Here is a 14,787-nt window from a genome sequence, read left to right as displayed (position 1 = left end):
CTGGCAAGGAAGGTCCTTTCTGTTCATGTACATTGCTAGTGGGAATGGAGGCAGAAAAGATACCTAAGCCAGACTTTTTTCCTTTTGATTTTTAAAATCTTTTTTCTTAATGATAAAATATTGCCCTTTCCCAAGCATTTTACTTGTAATCAATAAAAATAGAAGTAACATTGTTGAGAAAGTGAAATGGACAGATCTGTCAATCTCCAGTCCCAGTCCCCCAGGACGTTCCACAACAGCCTTTTAAAAAATAAATAAAACAATATTCCCTACCATGCAGGAGCAGAATCTCTTGCACAGATTCCCATCTACTGTATTTCCTGTAGGGCTTCCCCCAAGGACCAGGGCTCAGGCTTGTCTGACCTCCCATTTTGCTGCCCTGTAAAGGCCCACCGAAACCAACTGCCTGAGGCTGCGGCCTCATCCTGCTCCTTGGAGAGCTGCACCCGCATTTCCTATCCATGGTCCTTCTGTTGCACTCGCCCATAATCAGAGTCTGTCTCCTACAAAGGTGCAGAGTCTCTCTCTCTCTTGCACAAACACCCCCACCCCTCCCACTCTATCATCCATCACACACCCCAGGCAAAGGCAGGCTCCCCCCCCCCCTATCCAAGCGTTAAGGTTCTGGTGTTGACCGTAGATCTTTCAAAGGGTAATTTGTCTGGGAGCAGCCAATCCACATCCTGTCCTTGGCTCAGCCAATGAGAGCCAGGAGACCCAGCACAGCAGCCTATCAGAGGCCCAGTATTCTAATAAGCCCCATCTTTTATCAGAGGGAATGAAGCTTCCCTTGAAGTTAAACTTGGTGGCTGGCCAGTTTTGACTTCAGAATCTCTGGGGCACAGGGAGGTCCGCTAGCCAGGCACCCAATGGACTTGAGCCACAGTTCCCTTGGCCAGCAGGAGCTGCTCCAGACCACCAGCTGCCTCTGTGCCAGCAGGGAGGCTGCCAAGTAGAAGCAGGGTCTCTGTGAGATGGCACTGCCAATGTGCCATGCACTTCTGGGAATCTAAAAGCTGCATGATTGACCACCCCAAACCTCACTAGGCTCATCTCCCAGCGGGCAGTCTAGCGATGGACACCAACCTCCAGGGGACATTCCTTCTCAACAACCCTCCTCTGCCCCCTTTCCCAGAGGTGAAGGCCTCGATGTGCCAGTATACAGTGCAAAACTCCTTCTACAAGCTCAGCCCCCCTGGGCTGAGTGCCCAACTGGCTGCTGGCACACCGCATGGCATCAGCGACATCCTGAGCAGGCCAGTGGCTCCACCAAATGGGGGTCTTCTCTCGGGCTACTCCCACGTTGGTGGGTTCAACGGACTGGGCACCCAGAGCCTTTACTACGGGTCTCAAGTGGGGAACTTCTCCAAAGCCGGAAGCGAATACTCAGCCAGAGGTCGGAACTGCTGGGCAGACACAGGGCAGGAGTGGCATGGAGCTCGGCCATGTGGTAACCGTGAGTAGCAAACTAGCCATGGGGCGGGGTGGGTTTGGGGGGACGTGGGGGGGGAGTAGCCAGGAGAGGTATCTGTAAGGGTGAGGCGATGGCCTTGGGTGGCGAAAGGAAACTGGCAAGGCTGAACCGAGGGCAGAACTTGGTCCTGGAATACGCAAAGTAGTTATGATTGTTCATTATGGCATCATTCAAGTATGTGGAGCAACTTGGGCACTCCCTGCCTCAAGGGGCTTGCAGTATGCATTTGAACAGCAAGTGAAAAAACACAGTGAAGAAAAAAGAGAGAAAGTTGAAGGATGAATGAACACAGGCAAAGGCAGCTAAACATGCTGGACTTTGTTTGACTGGGGAAGAGAGGGGGCGCTTAAGAAGTCAAAGGGCACCAGAAAGAGGCAGGTTTGCATGTAGAGTCATCAGTGTTTGTAGTGCTTTCACAGAGTCACATGCAGGAGGAAAAACAGCATATTTTGGAACCAGGAGCTTACAGGTTTTGAGAGTGTGAGAGACAGCAATGACAGGAAAAAGTAACTAGAGATAACATGGCAAACAAGCAGACAAGTATCCTTGAGCATGTGCAAAGTTTTAATAACCACAGGCAGCCTTTCACCTCTTGGATTGGGGCAGACCTTCTAGGTCAGAGAGCCCTGGGATCCCTCATGTATCTCTCACCCCCACCTCACATTTGTTTGGAGATTGGTCACTGCAGAAAGTGGGGGGAGGGGAGGTTACCTGGTTTTCTGGAACAGGTGCCTGAGAAAGCTTCAGGAAGGTGACTGGCTCCTTTGCCCTCCCTCTGCGTTGCTTTTCCTGGGCAAAGGGAGCGTTTCTCGGAATCAAGCAAAGTTTATCCTTGGCTGCCACGAAAGTGCCCCTTGGAATGACAGACGGCGCCGGGTAGCCGGGTGCTGCTGATATGGGGCTCCATAAAGAAGTGTGCAAAAGGCCAGGGGCACTAGTGTGGCATGGGCACAGGTGCCAGGGAAACAGCCCTGGTGGAAGGAGAAACACGTGGCAAACCCACCCTCTGCAAAGGGAAGAGCTGTGCCCCATCACATCCTCTAGGGCAGCGGGTGGGGAGCCTCTGCCCCTCCAGATGCTGATGGACTCCAGTTCCCATCAGGCCTAATGGTCAGGGACGCTGGGAGTGGCAGTCTAGCACCATCTGGTGAGGCAGAGGTTCCTCTGGGGCAGCTTTCCCCAAACCAGGGGGAACATGTTTTTCAACCACAACTCCCATCGTCCCTAACCAATGGCTGCTGTGGCTGAGGCTGATGGGAAGTGGAGTCCAATAACATCTGGTTGGGTAAAGGTTGGGGAAGTTGGGCAATAAAGGCTGCCCTGGAGTCCAGCATAACTTTGCATTCCCTGCAGCTGCTCTCTGCTTCAGGGGGTTGGACTAAATGGGCCTCATGGTCCCTCCCAGCTCTACACTTCTGGAGGACACCAGGTTGGGGAAGACTAGTTCTAACTAGTCTTATGCAAATTGTTTGGAGGCAGTGATGCTTCTGAATGCCAGTTTCTGAAAGCTGCAGGAGACAAGAGGAGATGGCCTGGGTCTTGCTCTTACTTGGGTCTTGCCTGAGGGTTTTCCGTAAGGACCTGATGGGCAACAGGATGAGAACAGGGTCTGGTGGGCCATTGGCCTGATCTGGGGGCTCTTCTGCAGCGGAAGTGGGCGTAGGGATGGGGGAAGGATCAGAGGAACCGAGGCCACAGCTCACATCCCTGCAAAATTTCTTATAATAATTGCTTTTTGCAACAATAAAATATTGATACAATGAACCAAAGTATCTAAAGCCCCACTCTATCTGATTATTATTATCACTATTAATAGTTATCAATTAAATGTATATACTGCCCTTCATCATAAGATCTTGGGGGGTTTCACAGAATAAAAAGGGCCAGCCATGCCCTTGCCCCCCCCCCGGTGCACCTGCTCAGGGGCTTGAGTGCAGAGCAAGTCCTGGGAAGGCGACTTCAGCTGATGGGCAGGTTCATGGGGAAGAAGAGAGAGTCTCTCAAATCAACACACCCCAAGGCTCCTTTGGGGGCCCTTAACAGCTTATATAGCTTTGGCATTGGTGTTTTGCTGGGAAGGGGGCTGAGAAGGCATGCCACAAGTCCCAGCCCAGATTTGCACCCAATCCAAGGCTGCTAGATTAATAAAACACACACAAGCCACCCAGATGTGTTTGGTAGACCAAGTTGTTTGGCTTTCTGGAGTAATCATGTGCCAAGTAATAAATAACTCTATTAAATAAGAATACTATCTTAAGAGCAGCACTTCGGACAGGCAGAGGAGCAAGTGATAGGGCAGACAGGGGAAGGCTGAGAGTGGGGAACCTGAGGCCATGCCCACCCCCACCCCCCGGCCCTGCTAGGCCCCCTAGAGAGGTTTACCTGACTGGAACGCGTCTTGACCCCCGATGAGGAATATACGTTGCCCCGGCAGAAAACAGAAAGGGCTCTGTGAGCATGAGCAGAGAGCAGTGCACTTTGCAAAGGGAGACATTTGCCTGGATTGCTCCCCCTGCTTCTCCCACTGGCATTCAGCCGTCAGTAAGTGTCACTCTCGGGGGGCTCCCTCAGGGGCTCAGGCCCCAGCAGCAGAAATGCCAACTTTGCCAGCACAAACAGGGTTTGTGGTGCACTGCAGTCCCTTTCTCACGAGTAACCTGCCCATTCTGTACCCATGGAGACCTCCTGAGCTACTGTCCTTCATCCTGGGCCCAGAGATTTTGTTGTCTGCACTCTCAAGGATTGGGGGGGGGGTGCACTCCCACCCCATCCTCTGACATGCCCTGAGGTTCTTCCTCTGGGGTCAGGCCAGAGGGCACCTCAAGGCACCCTAGGTATGGGCCTGTTCCCCAAGGTCCTCAACCTGTGGGGTGTCTGGTTCATTCTTCTTGTCCAGCACCAGATGACGAATAGGCCTGACAGAACAGTGCACAGAAGTGAATCTTTTAGCTTAAAAAGGTCCTCCTCAACCTGTGGTAGCTTAAGAACCTCAGAAGAGACTGCGGGATCAGGCCCATGCCCCCCCCCCAGCCCTGCACCCTGATCTCACAGTGGCCACCTGGACGCCGGGGGGGGGGGACCTGCAAGCAGGACATGAGACATTCTGCCTGCCTGCGATGCCCAGCAGCTGCCTTCAGAGGCGCCAGGCCTTTGATGGTGGGGGCACAGCATAGTCATTGCGGCTAGTAGCCACGGCTAGCCTGGTCTTCTGTTAATTTCCCCATCCAAGTTGGTGGCCGGCTCTGCCCCCTGTGGCAGGGAGTTCCATAGTTTAGCTATGCACTATGCTTCTGTCCTGGGTCTCCCAACATACAGCTTCATTGGATGCCCATAAATTCCAGCGTGAGGAGAGAGGGAGAAAAACTCTTCCCAACTCTCTTTCTCCACGCTGGGCATCATTTTATAGACCTCTACCACGTCAGCTCATATTGTCTTTTTTCTAAGTCCCGAATGCGGCAGCCTTTCCTCATAGCAGAGTCTCTCCATTCCCTTGATCATTTGGGCAGCCCTTCTCTGAGCCTCTTTCTGCAGGGTCCTCTTTGAGGTTAGGCGAACGCAGCACTCCAAGTACAGTCATGCGGCAGAGTGGTCTAAGGGCATGATGGGATGGGCAGTTTTGGTTTTGATTGCTTTCCTAGGGATAGCTGGCATAGATTTGCCTTGGTGTGTGTCTGGGGCAGGGGCGGCTGGAGGGCTCATCCTGCCTGGTGCACAGGGAAGGGAGTGCTAGCCAGCTTCAGTGCCCCTCAGGCCTCACGCTGCCCCTCTCCCTCTGCACAGCTGCAGGGCCTGTGGGCGACAGCCTCCACAAGAAGAAGCACACGCGGCCGACCTTCACGGGCCACCAGATCTTTGCCCTGGAGAAAACCTTTGAGCAGACCAAGTACCTGGCTGGGCCTGAGCGGGCCAGACTTGCCTATTCCCTTGGAATGAGTGAATCGCAGGTGAAGGTGAGCTCCCTGTACCTTTGTGAGACAAGCTGGGGGAGGGTGGGGGCAGGGAATCAGCAGCAGCACCCATAGGCTCTGCTTCACCCAGGTCAGCAACTGGCAGCCCTTGGGCCAAATCCAGTCTCCAAAGAGGCACTGCCAATTGGGAGGTGAAAGAACAAGCTGGAGAAGAGGCATTGATGGGACTTTGTGGGACATCAGTTTAAATCTGGGGCTCACAATGCGGTGCTTGTGAGCACCAGAGCACCCTCAGGCACATGGCTGAACACCCATTCATCCCAATTGTTGGGGATTTTTTTCCCTTTTTTTGCTTGCAGAGGTTGCTTTGGGTTTCCTTGGTTTGTGTGTGGGGGGAGGTTCCTGCTTTTTTTGTCTCTGCTTTGTTTGCTGGGGAAGCAGTCCTTTGGTGGTGAAGGAGGGTTAGGTCCTGTGCACTCTGTATTTTGTGGTGCTCACAACAGTTTCAGAGATTTTCAACGGTGCCTCTGGGAACCCCAAAAAGTTTGAGGGCCCATGCTTTAAGGGGTGACCAATGAAATGCTTGCTCTCTGCCCTTAACCCCCATCTCAAAGTGTGTCCCATCCCCCAAAGCCAACTTGCTGATCAAGGCTAAAGATGCATAGCAAACCTGTGTGCAGCCTGTGTCCCTTTCACTCACGTGGGTGATATGTGCAGGGAAGCCCACAGAGTTATGCCATGGGCTTTGCCTCAAATGGCACTGGGACAGGAGCAGGAGAGCTGGAGCAGTTTGCCTCAGCTGGGTTTCTGCCTGTGTCACAACAGGCTCCAAAACAGAGGCGTGTGTGTGTTTACATGTGCTATAGAATTAAAAACACGCTCTCCTGCTTTCAGAGTCACCAGCTGAGCAGGACAGGAGAAAGGACTGGCTTCTGTCAGCTTTTCACAAGTGCTGGATGAGCAGAAAAGCTGGCAACCAATACACTTTGGACCTGACTCTGCAACGAATCATGTGCAGAAAGGTGGCCCACCTTTGATCTAACTGTCCAAGGCCCTACATAGAGCTGCTGCCGAGTGCGGAGACGGAATCTTGTTTCCATCTTGGTAAGCAGCCAGGGGGCTGCCCCTGCTGCCCCTTGGCATTTGCCGCCTGAGGTGGTTGCTTTACACTGCCCCACGGCAGGGCCTGCCCTCTCTCTGCCACAAGCTTCCCTAGCAGGCTGCCGCTTCAGGTTTTCCAAAGCTCGGTCAAGCCGTTAAGCATTGTCTCATTGCAAAATTCTTAGCACACATCACCTCAAAACATAGGTAAAGGTAAAGGGACGCCTGACCATTAGGTCCAGTCATGGCCGACTCTGGGGTGCGGCGCTCATCTCGCTTTTATTGGCCGAGGGAGCCGGCGTACAGTCATGTGGCCAGCATGACTAAGCCGCTTCTGGCGAACCAGAGCAGCGCACGGAAACGCCGTTTACCTTCCCGCCGGAGCGGTACCTATTTATCTACTTGCACTTTGACGTGCTTTTGAACTGCTAGGTTGGCAGGAGCTGGGACCGAGCAACAGGATCTCACCCTGTCGTGGGGATTCGAACCGCCAACCTTCTGATCGGCAAATCCTAGGCTCTATGGTTTAACCCACAGTGCCACCCGCGTCCCAAGCCCTCAAAACATAGTGGCAGATTTATTTTGGTTTTAAAATTATGCTACTATTGAGGTTTTTAGAAGTTCAAGAATTAATCGTAGTTTATTAGCAATGAATAGCAGTTTATTAGTGATAGACTTTTGGAACATTATTCTTTTTCAAAATTGTCATTATGTATTGCATCCGAATTATTTTTTTGAAAATGGCTGCATGTCTAAGCAGACTAATTAACCTGCCACCCAATTAAAGAAAGCCAATGGATTGCATTTGTTTTAGTCCACCAGTTACATGGTTAAATCTGAATGTATTTGCATATGACTATAAGAATATTTCCAAAGAAAGAGGCACATTTTGTTTTCAGATGGCACACGAGGGTTGGACCAGGGTTCAAACCCCACTCGGCCATGAAGCTCACAGGGTGACGTTGTGCCATCACTCACTCTTGGCCAATCCCACCTCGCAGGATTCTTGTGAGGATAAGTGGAGAGGAGACCTCTGTCCTTGACCACCTGGAGCTCCAAGGAGGGAAGGTGGTGAAGTACAAATGTAATAAATGAAAATGAATGGCAGCACGCACAGTCTTAGAAGAGGCATTCTGTGTGCCAGACTGCAACCCAGGTGCAGTATTAAAAATATCTGACTTCTAAAAACAGTTCTGCTGGCCCCTTTTAATCAAAATATCTTTAACAGTGCTGTGGCAGAAATTTCTTCTATTTACCTTTTTTTAAACCATTAATGAGAAAGAAATTCTCAAAAGGGAGAGAAAATTTTGGTTAATTTGTCATGTACATGTGTGCAATTTGTGGTGCTTATATTATATCTGAAGTGATCAAAGGGTCTTTCTTTCTTTCTTTCTTTCTTTCTTTCTTTCTTTCTTTCTTTCTTTCTTTCTTTCTTTCTTTCTTTCTTTCTAGCATCCCTCCAGCATTCTGCACTCTGTAGCCTCCCTGGGTGCCATGAGGCAACTTCCTCTCTTGGGTGTATGCAGCAGGGGAGGCTGCAAACCACTAAAGAAATATTTGAAATATTTACTGGACAGAAAAAGGCCATATTCATGCCACTTTAAACACTCACAGCTCTCCCCCCCCCCAGTTATGGAAGCTGTAGTTTGTTAAAGGGGCTGAGAGTCGCTAGGCAAGCCCTATTCCCATCCCAGAGCTACAGTTCCCACAGTGGTTTAACAGTCAATCCCTTTTCATAGGGAACTCTGGGAATTGTAGATCCATGAAGGGAATCAGGGCCCCCTAGCAACTCTCAGCACCCTTAACAAACTACAGCTTCCCAAATTTGTTGGTGGGGGCCAGAAGCCATGATTCTTTAAACTGGTATCATAGCACTTTAAATGTATGGTGTCAATGTGGCCAAAGAAACTCCACACATCACCACCTTGAGGGATGCGCTAAGCTCAATCCCACACCCATTAAAAGCACAATGGAATTCTAGAGCCACCTGAGAATGAGGCAGAAGCCAGGGAATCTCTTGGTGCAGGTTTGATTCCACTGGGTTGCCCAAACTGCCCAAACCTTATTTTATTTTATTTTATTTATTTGTTTTCATAAAATTTGACTGTAAAACAAAAACAAAACTCAAAGCAGTTTACAAAAAGAATAAAGCAATACGAATATGAGTAAAAACAGATAAGAACAGGTAAAAACAACCATTTAAAACATTCAGATAATAATTGAAATAAGTGCTAAGCTAAAAGCAGATTAAAATGCACATCTGCACACGAGATATCTGGGTAGTCTGGCCTACACAAAAAGATTTTAAGTGGGAGCCGGAGGCGACATTTCCATTTTGGATTTCCCAGCCCTTCCCTGTATCCTTTTTGGCACTGCCACACGGAGTGAGGGTTATGTAGCCCCAGGTCTAAGCAGTCAAGGGGACACACCTGGGGCAATGCCATCTCCTGGGTAAACTGGTCCCCGTGTTGTTAAGGGCTTTATAGACCAATGTGTATTTGCCCCCCTCCTCTTCCTCTGGGCAGGACACCCTGGGAAGAAATCTCTCCAGAAACAGAAGGGCAGGCTTTGGCGCAGCACCAGTTTTTCATCAATTGATCTAACAAATGGATTGTCTTAAATGTTGTAGCCCTAAAGTCAATATAATTTAAACTAAGACAGAGTTAAAATGGCCTCCCAAAACTCTTCACACTTTTTGTGGGTGGTGAAATTGTGTGAGGGGCATTTTGCCATTTATACTTGGAGGGAAATGAAAGATTCTTTAATATTTTTTCTTTGAAAACTCTATTCTGAGAAATGAATTTTAGCTCACTTGATGGCAAATGAAACTATTGCTTCTTTTCTCTATATTAGTGGAGGAAAGTAAGAAGCTGTGGGCCAAGAAAAAAGGTCTAGGAGGAGGAGGGACACCTGTCCGCCCTGGTTCCTTCAAGAAAATTGAAATAATATTTAAAACAGTGGTAAAACTAGATCTGAAATAATATTTAAACAGTGGTAAAACTGGAACTGCTGTTGTGTTCAAAACTGGGGAGGCCATTTCACTAAAATTTCTCTAGGCCAGGACTAAAATGCTGCAGGAGTTTGAAAAGGGGGAATTTCTTTCAAATATCTAGTTCTTTTACCAGAGAACTCTTGGTTTGTCGATAATTTAGTGCAACGAAAATAGGAACTCCAAAAAGCAAGTGGAAGTGGAAACAAATAGCAGAATGGAAAAAGGAAAGGGGTTTATTGAGCCAGAGCATTTCAGACCCCTCTGGTCCTCCTTCAGGGACATTGTGGAGAAGAGCGATTCAAAATTCAGATCCAGTATGCCTAAGAAACTGAAGAGGCACCGCTGGATCAATAAACCTCTTTTTCAGCTATCATTTAACAAACCCCTGCCAGCCCCTTTTCCTCTGGGGTGAAGTGGCAACCCCCAATTCAGAAGTAAGATTGCCATCTTTCCCCGCCGGCAGGGCTCCTCTGCCTTACAGAGCCTGCCGCCAGAAGCCCATCAGCGGGGCGGCTGTTCCGCGAGCCCCTCCCGCCTGGTGGGCTCCGCCTGCGCTCGGCTCCTGACCCGCTGCCCGTCCGCCTCCTTGCAGGTCTGGTTCCAGAACCGGCGCACCAAGTGGCGCAAGAAGAGCGCCCTGGAGCCGTCGTCGTCTTCGCCCCGCGCGGCGGCCGGAGCGGGCGAGCGCCCAGCCTCGGACGAGGACGACGAATACAACAAGCCTCTGGACCCGGACTCGGACGACGAGAAGATCCGCCTGCTGCTGCGCAAGCACCGCGCCGCCTTCTCGGTGCTCGGCCTGGGCTCGCCCAGCGGCTGAGCGGCAGCGAGGACTCCGGCCAGCGGGAAGCGGAGCAGCTCGGGCGGCAGGACGGGGCGGGGCTCACGCCTTCCGGGCTGCACGCCCCGACCCTCAAGTCCTCTCCAGCAGCAAGGGAAGTTTCATCACATAGGCTTTAATTTCTCTGTTTATAAAAAAGAAAAGCAAATATTTTCAAACCACTTACAAAATGACTCCAGGGGTTGCGGGAGGCACTCGCTCTCAGGTTGTGTCACAGGCACGTGCCAATAGTCACCTTCCACAGCCAGTTTTTCCTGGTTCAAACTGAATCATGCGGAAAACATGCCCCCAATTGTTCAAGATGTGCTAGTATCGAGGAGACTGACCAGCAACACCCTTCATAAAACGTTACACCTGTGTTCACCCTTCATTTGAGCCAGAGCTCACAAGTGCTGGGCCCTAGCATCCCGCCTTCAGTACTGACATCCGGCTCTGAAAGTTGTAAAGCAAATATAAAGGAGAGTGCTCCTGAACATAGGCAGAGTACACTTCAGTTGCCACTCCGGTGTCACAGCCTGCCCTCCCACAACCTGTTGGGGTTGGAGCTGCAGGTACAAATGTGAGTCCCCTTAGGCCCAGATCAGCACCAGATCCTGGCAACACTTTGAGAGGCTTAAACTGCAGGCTTAAACTGGGTCTGCAATATTCTGTTTTCCCAGGGAAGGCAGAAAAAAACCTATTCATTCTCAGCAACCACCAAGCAGCAATTCCTTTGCTGAGGTGAGGCTGCCACTGCAGCAAAACTGATGCAGATCTGATATATGCTTTTAATGTAGCTAGATGAGAAGCTAGCAGGGAGAAGTTTGGCAAATGCAGCTTCTCCTGTTCCAATACTGTACTCACAGGAAAAAGCTACAATTAAAAAACTAAAGTACTGTACCAGGACTCAAGCCTAGGATATACAGAAGAGGATATAATTAGTGCTGTTCCAAACATTTTTCCTGCATTTCTTTCTTTTCTTGTTGTCCACTCTCCATCAATTAATGAGAAAAGAAACTGCATTGAATAATGATCACAGGAAAGAGGAAATGTTGAGAAAATTATCATGGGTCTAGTGCAGGGTTTTTGTTGCCCTTAGCTTCCTTTTGAAGTGGCTGAGGGGTTTCTTCCTTCTGCAAATGTCCTGTGGTTCTGCATCCCACAGCCTCAGTGAGGGACAGCACTTTCTGAAAGGCCAGGGCAGCTGTGGCTGGGCTTTCATGAACGTGCAGAAGGCAGGGGTCCTGTCTACTGCTTGCCAGACCATGGTTTGTGGGCATTAAAAAAAAAAGCAAAGGCTTTTATTTTTAAATAAATCAGTGTTGAAATCTCTCTCTTTTTTTAGGTAAAAGAAACAACTTCCATTAAAAGCAAAATCAGTTTCCAAGAGTCCTTATAAGTCTTCCTCATAACAGCTGTAATTGCTTTCTTGCTCATACAAAAAAAAGATGAATATAAAAGAAAAGGGTTAGGGTTTCTTTGATAATCACACCAGTAGCACACATTTTAAAATGTTTTCAGTACATTAAAAAAATATTTATTTCTGTGGAATCATTAACATTTTGTATGTGTAAATTGAAGGTGTTTGTCACATTGAAATCATCAAATCTTCATTTCTGGGCTAAGACTGGGCTGCAAAATTATGAAGAGAAATAAACCCCAACCCTTCAAAACCCAAGATGCAGTTTCATTGTGCAAATACCCCAAATGGATAATACAAAAGTAGGAATGGCTTTGGGGCTTTCACATGCAGAGATATTCTAAGTTTCTGGATTAATTCCCAACAGACTTAGGGTTCCCCAGCTCACCTGAATGAAGGAGTGACACTTTACTTATTTGGCGTCCACAGATGAGTAGCAAATTCAGGAGAGACCTTCACCAACCAGGTTTAAGACTGTCTCTCCTGTCTGACTCAGCCAGCACGGCTGTGGGAGTTGCAGGCCAGGCAACTGGGGGCACCAGGCTGAAGACCCAGTTTGGCTCAAGAGGGCTGGAGGCGGGAAAGCTTTATGTATGCTTTTAAATGCTTTTAGCAGCTTTGTTTGAGGGAATCATCTGCTGATAAAAAGGATTTGCCTTTGGAGGAAAGACTATGGGTTAGGCAATTGCACAAAAACTCAGGCAAACAATGCAAAAATAGAAGCAATTGGCATAACCCACAAAAAGTGGGTTAATTTAGCTGCAATGCTCACTGAAAGCATTTCTGGGGTTGCTGCTTACTTAAAGGGCTGACTTGGCTTAACCCATCCCACCCCCCACTTGGTGCCCTCCAGATGCTCTAGACCAGACATAGGCAAACTCAGCCCTCCAGATGTTTTGAGACTACAGTTCCCATCATCCCTGACCACTGGTCCTGTTAGCTAGGGTTGATGGGAGTTGTAGTTCCAAAACATCTAGAGGGCCAAGTTTGCCTATGCCTGCTCTGGACTATAACTCCCATCAGCCCCTGCTTTCATGGCTGCATTAGCCAATCTTTTCCATGCTCCTTGCCCTATAATTTAATTACAGCATCCACCATAGTTTTAAGGCACTCCTTGCAAACGCCTCATGTGGCCTGAAATGTGTTGGGATTAGTTTAAAATTGTCCATTAGGGCCAAACAAGAGGAGTGGGGAGTGTGTGTTTGTATACGTTTTTTAAGGATACAACCCTTTCCTCACTGGCCATTCCTCCTCTGCACTCTACATTCCCAGTGACTGGCAATCAACACCTGGAAAGTGCAAGAGAAGACCTACAGGAGAGAAAGGGTTAGGCACAAGCACATGCCACATCTCCCCTCCCAGTTGCCACCTCTTCCCTCTCACTTTCAACTGAGGTTCCTAATCTGGCTGCACTCCCAACGCTCTAATTTGGGTGTGGGGAACCTTTGGTCCTCTGGGTGCCAAATGAGACAACTCCCATCATCTCCCTGGCCATTGGCCAGGCTTGCTAAGGCTGATGGGAGCCAGAGTCAAGCAACCTCCGGAGTTGGGATCCAGGATACTAGATGCAGGTCAGTTCAGGGAGAGTCAAGGAGCTGATCCTGCCATTTTCTTCTCTGAGGCAGCAAGCAAGTAAGCAGGTGGGGGAGGGGGAGACACTGGGGCATCCGCAGATGGCTCCAGTATGGCTGCCTGGCTTCCTGCTGCATTGGGGGATCTGGCAAAAGAGGCGGGAATCTCAGAATGAAGATCTCCACATTTTCTATAGCAATCATTAAGAATGCTTTTGCATGGTTTTGCATGTTTGAGCTGAAGCAGAACTTCCTTGCCTTCTCGTTGCTGTCTTTTCCTTGCACATGCAGGCCAGCTGGAGAGAACAGAATGCCACTGGGCATATGAAGAGGATCTTTTGCACCACTTTGCTTAGCCAGCACACACACAAACCGGGACTCGAAGCAAAGCTTCCCATTTAAAAGGGTGAGGATTGGGCAAAATTGCATAGAAAGATGTGTATATTGGGATTAATTCGTGTTAAAATGCTGAATAATTTTCACGAGGACTTTTTAGGAAATGAATTTAAGAATGGGGAAATGAAAAATGGAGAGAAATCAATACTGACATATTCACCAATCCCTACTTTGGACAGATCTGACTCTGGTTTTGCTTCTCCCTGCCTTGCAGCTTTGGGCAGCCCAGGAGCATCTTTCACAGTGAGGTGTTGGCAGCCCTAAGGGCGGAGGGAGACGGGGGACATTTTGGTGCTCCGTGGAAGGCGGGATGTGCTGTACATACAGGTCATAGGCAACCTGATCAATAAAGGATGTTACCTGGATGTGCTTTAGGTCCAGTTCTTTCTCTGAGATGCAGTGGGAAAGATCTCACCAAGGAAATTGTGGGTGGGCAGCTTTTTGACTGAAGTCTCAGTCTCTGCCGGGTTTTTGCTGCCAGCATTTTCATATTGGGGCTGGCCTGAAGCCATGAAAAAAGTGCATCCCCTCCACGCCCCACCACCTGCAGAAGCCAGTTGACCAGGGTGTTAATTCTTACTTCAACACTTTTCTCTGCCCCCCTGTTTCAGGCCTATTACCAGAAAAGCAAAAAGCAAGACCAGCTGGTTAGTTGGTTGGTTCAATTCCCACGGCTGTTTTAAAATCTGTACACCTTTAAGGGTGTACACCCAGAATGTGCACCAAAACAAAGACTCTGTGCTCTGTTTCCCCTACTCTCCCATCCATCCCCCACCCTGCTGATGTGAAGACGGAGGATGTTTCTGCCAGGTTTTGAGGGGCCAAGGAGGGGAGGAAGAGATTTCAGAAGGCAGTGCACGTTCAGAACCATAATCTTGCATCTGGTCAAATGAAACTGCCAGGTGTGCTTTTCTCTGCATAATAACCAGAGACTTCAGGGCTTCTGGGGAATTTGGTATGAAATGAAGCTGGGGCGCTGGTGATGGAGACAACATTCCCTCTGCCTTCTGTGGCAATTAGGGCAGTTATGTAACTTCCTTTATAGTGGCCAGTGCTCTGAGGCTCCTCTTTCTGAAAGCATCCTCTCTTTCAAAGGTTGTCCAGT

At 49.2% G+C, this 14,787-nt stretch overlaps 1 protein-coding gene across 1 annotated transcript; it reads left to right on the top strand.

Annotated features, from left to right (window-relative positions):
• Window positions 1–112: 112 nt before the first annotated feature.
• NKX6-3 (NK6 homeobox 3) lies at window positions 113–13,041 on the top strand. Its single transcript, XM_081921392.1, has 3 exons — window positions 113–1,456; window positions 5,255–5,424; window positions 10,068–13,041. The coding sequence occupies exons 1-3, from the start codon at window positions 1,075–1,077 to the stop codon at window positions 10,293–10,295; spliced, it is 780 nt and encodes a 259-aa protein (XP_081777518.1). The 5' UTR covers window positions 113–1,074; the 3' UTR covers window positions 10,296–13,041.
• Window positions 13,042–14,787: the final 1,746 nt, after the last annotated feature.

The sequence above is a fragment of the Podarcis melisellensis genome (assembly GCF_964234715.1).
Source record: "Podarcis melisellensis genome assembly, chromosome: 8".
NCBI lineage: Eukaryota > Metazoa > Chordata > Lepidosauria > Squamata > Lacertidae > Podarcis > Podarcis melisellensis.
This window is presented reverse-complemented; position numbering and strand designations above follow the sequence as displayed.